The 1862-nt window shown below is 35.6% G+C and overlaps 1 protein-coding gene across 2 annotated transcripts in view; it reads left to right on the forward strand.

The window, feature by feature from the left end:
* The window catches only part of LOC110022524 (protein GDAP2 homolog), a gene marked incomplete at its 3' end in the record, with an annotated part of 33209 nt that overhangs the window by 16033 nt on the left and 15314 nt on the right, over positions 1 to 1862 (forward strand). Inside the window, 2 exon segments of one of the 2 annotated variants that reach the window (XM_020721509.1) lie at positions 896 to 1150; positions 1392 to 1500. In XM_020721509.1, the coding sequence (XP_020577168.1) occupies positions 896 to 1150; positions 1392 to 1500 (364 nt within the window). 2 annotated transcript variants of the gene reach the window in all.

The raw sequence follows: 1862 nt of genomic DNA on the forward strand, positions 1-1862 counted from the left end.
AGAAGGGCATGCGTGTAAAAGTAAAAAGCAAAAGCACGGACCATGGGAGGGATCCGGCGGCCCGCGTTCGGTTGCACGTTGGGGCCGCCGCGATTAAACCGTCGCCCCAAACCGGGGAGATTCGCGGGGGGACACCGCGCCGCGAGAAAAAATCCCCCCCAAATGGGCCCTTAGTTTTCTGACACTAAGGTCTTATATGTGTAAATATCAAACTTTGGGTGTTAGATATATAAATACTTAATTTATGTTATATGGATGTAAATTTACCAATATTATTTTGCACGAGAAATTGTAATGCAAATGACATTACTCTGCATGCACCTCTACCATGACATGACCACGGGTAACTTGCAAATTTACCGCATGCGCACCTTCATGACTCTGCTATGAGGCATGAGCAACTTGCATATTAGGTTCTCCATTTCCGGAGATTAACGGCAATCTTGATTCTTACCAAATAACTCAGCAATAACCAAACGAAGCCTGAATGCATACATATTTAGTTTCTCGCTAACCACAATTTTATTGTAGTTCCAAATGCATAAAATATGTTTTGTTTTGTCATATGCTTTGATGTTGCCATGCTGATGATAAATTTAAGGGGCATTTACATACATACCACACAATTGTTATATTTTTATACATCAACACCCAAACTTTCATATGTACAAGCATAGACTCAGATCTGTGATGTAACATTAAAAAATACCATTATCACCTACTTTTAAAAGTGAAATACACCTTTTCAGGCATAGGTTTATTACATCAAAGTCTTATGCATGAAAATATGAAAGTTAGGTGTCTGATATGTAAATACATAAAATTGGGTGGTATTTATATAAAGTTCCCTGAATATACTATTTACAGCATTAAGCTAATTTGATTTATTCTTTAGTAGGGGTTCATTTCATGTGGATGCATATCTAGATCCTGCATTCATGTCATTGATGAAGGACCCTGACCAGCGTCGCAAAGAGCAGTGGGAAAAAGCTGCCCAGGCTCAAAATGGCTTTGATTTTGCTAAGCTGCTTGGTTTTGGAGATTTAGGTGGTCCTCCTTTGAGTGCTGCTGAGGAATATTCACTTCACTCCAGATATCTTGCAAAAGCGAATTCTTTGAACCTTTCAGAAATTGCTGAAATGAAAATTGTGTAAGGATTTTGTTATGTGCGCTCAAAGAATTTTATAGGCTTTACATTTGCACAGCATATCCAATATTAATGTACAATTATAGATCAGGCATGGTGCTTTTCTATGTTGGAATATGTCTACATACAATCATTTGTTTAGCAGTCTTGCGTGTAACAAGTTATAGTTGTTTTCATTTATCTTATTTTCAGATAATTTTATAATTGTCAAATCTTTATTCTTAATTTTTTGCATACAATTCAGTTATCGGGGTGGAGTAGACAGCGAGGGGCGACCAGTAATTGTTGTTGTAGGTGCTCACTTTTTACTTCGATGCCTTGAGTTGGAGCGTTTTGTCCTTTATGTAGTAAAGGTACACTTTTATAAATTGATAGAAATTATTTTATTAAGTTTTTGTTCTTGATTTTTAAGCTTTTAGAATCATGCTTTGTTTATCTTATTGTTGAGATGCACGAAAAGTTTTTAGCGTTGAGGCTTATATTAAATATTGCATACTATGGTAATTTTTAATTTCCAATCATATTATTATATTCTTTATCTAACCATCTACACCAACCTCACTAAGGGAACTTTTTGATGCTATTAATTGCAATTCCCTCTTGGAGAGTGAGTGAGGATACATCTTATTTTGGATTTGTGAGTCTTTATTATTTTGTGTGAGTGAAACTAACAATTTCATGGAAATTTATTTACTTTTTAGCAATATAACACTCT

Source organism: Phalaenopsis equestris, unplaced genomic scaffold, assembly GCF_001263595.1.
Source record: "Phalaenopsis equestris unplaced genomic scaffold, ASM126359v1 Scaffold000196, whole genome shotgun sequence".
In the NCBI taxonomy this organism is placed as follows: domain Eukaryota; kingdom Viridiplantae; phylum Streptophyta; class Magnoliopsida; order Asparagales; family Orchidaceae; genus Phalaenopsis; species Phalaenopsis equestris.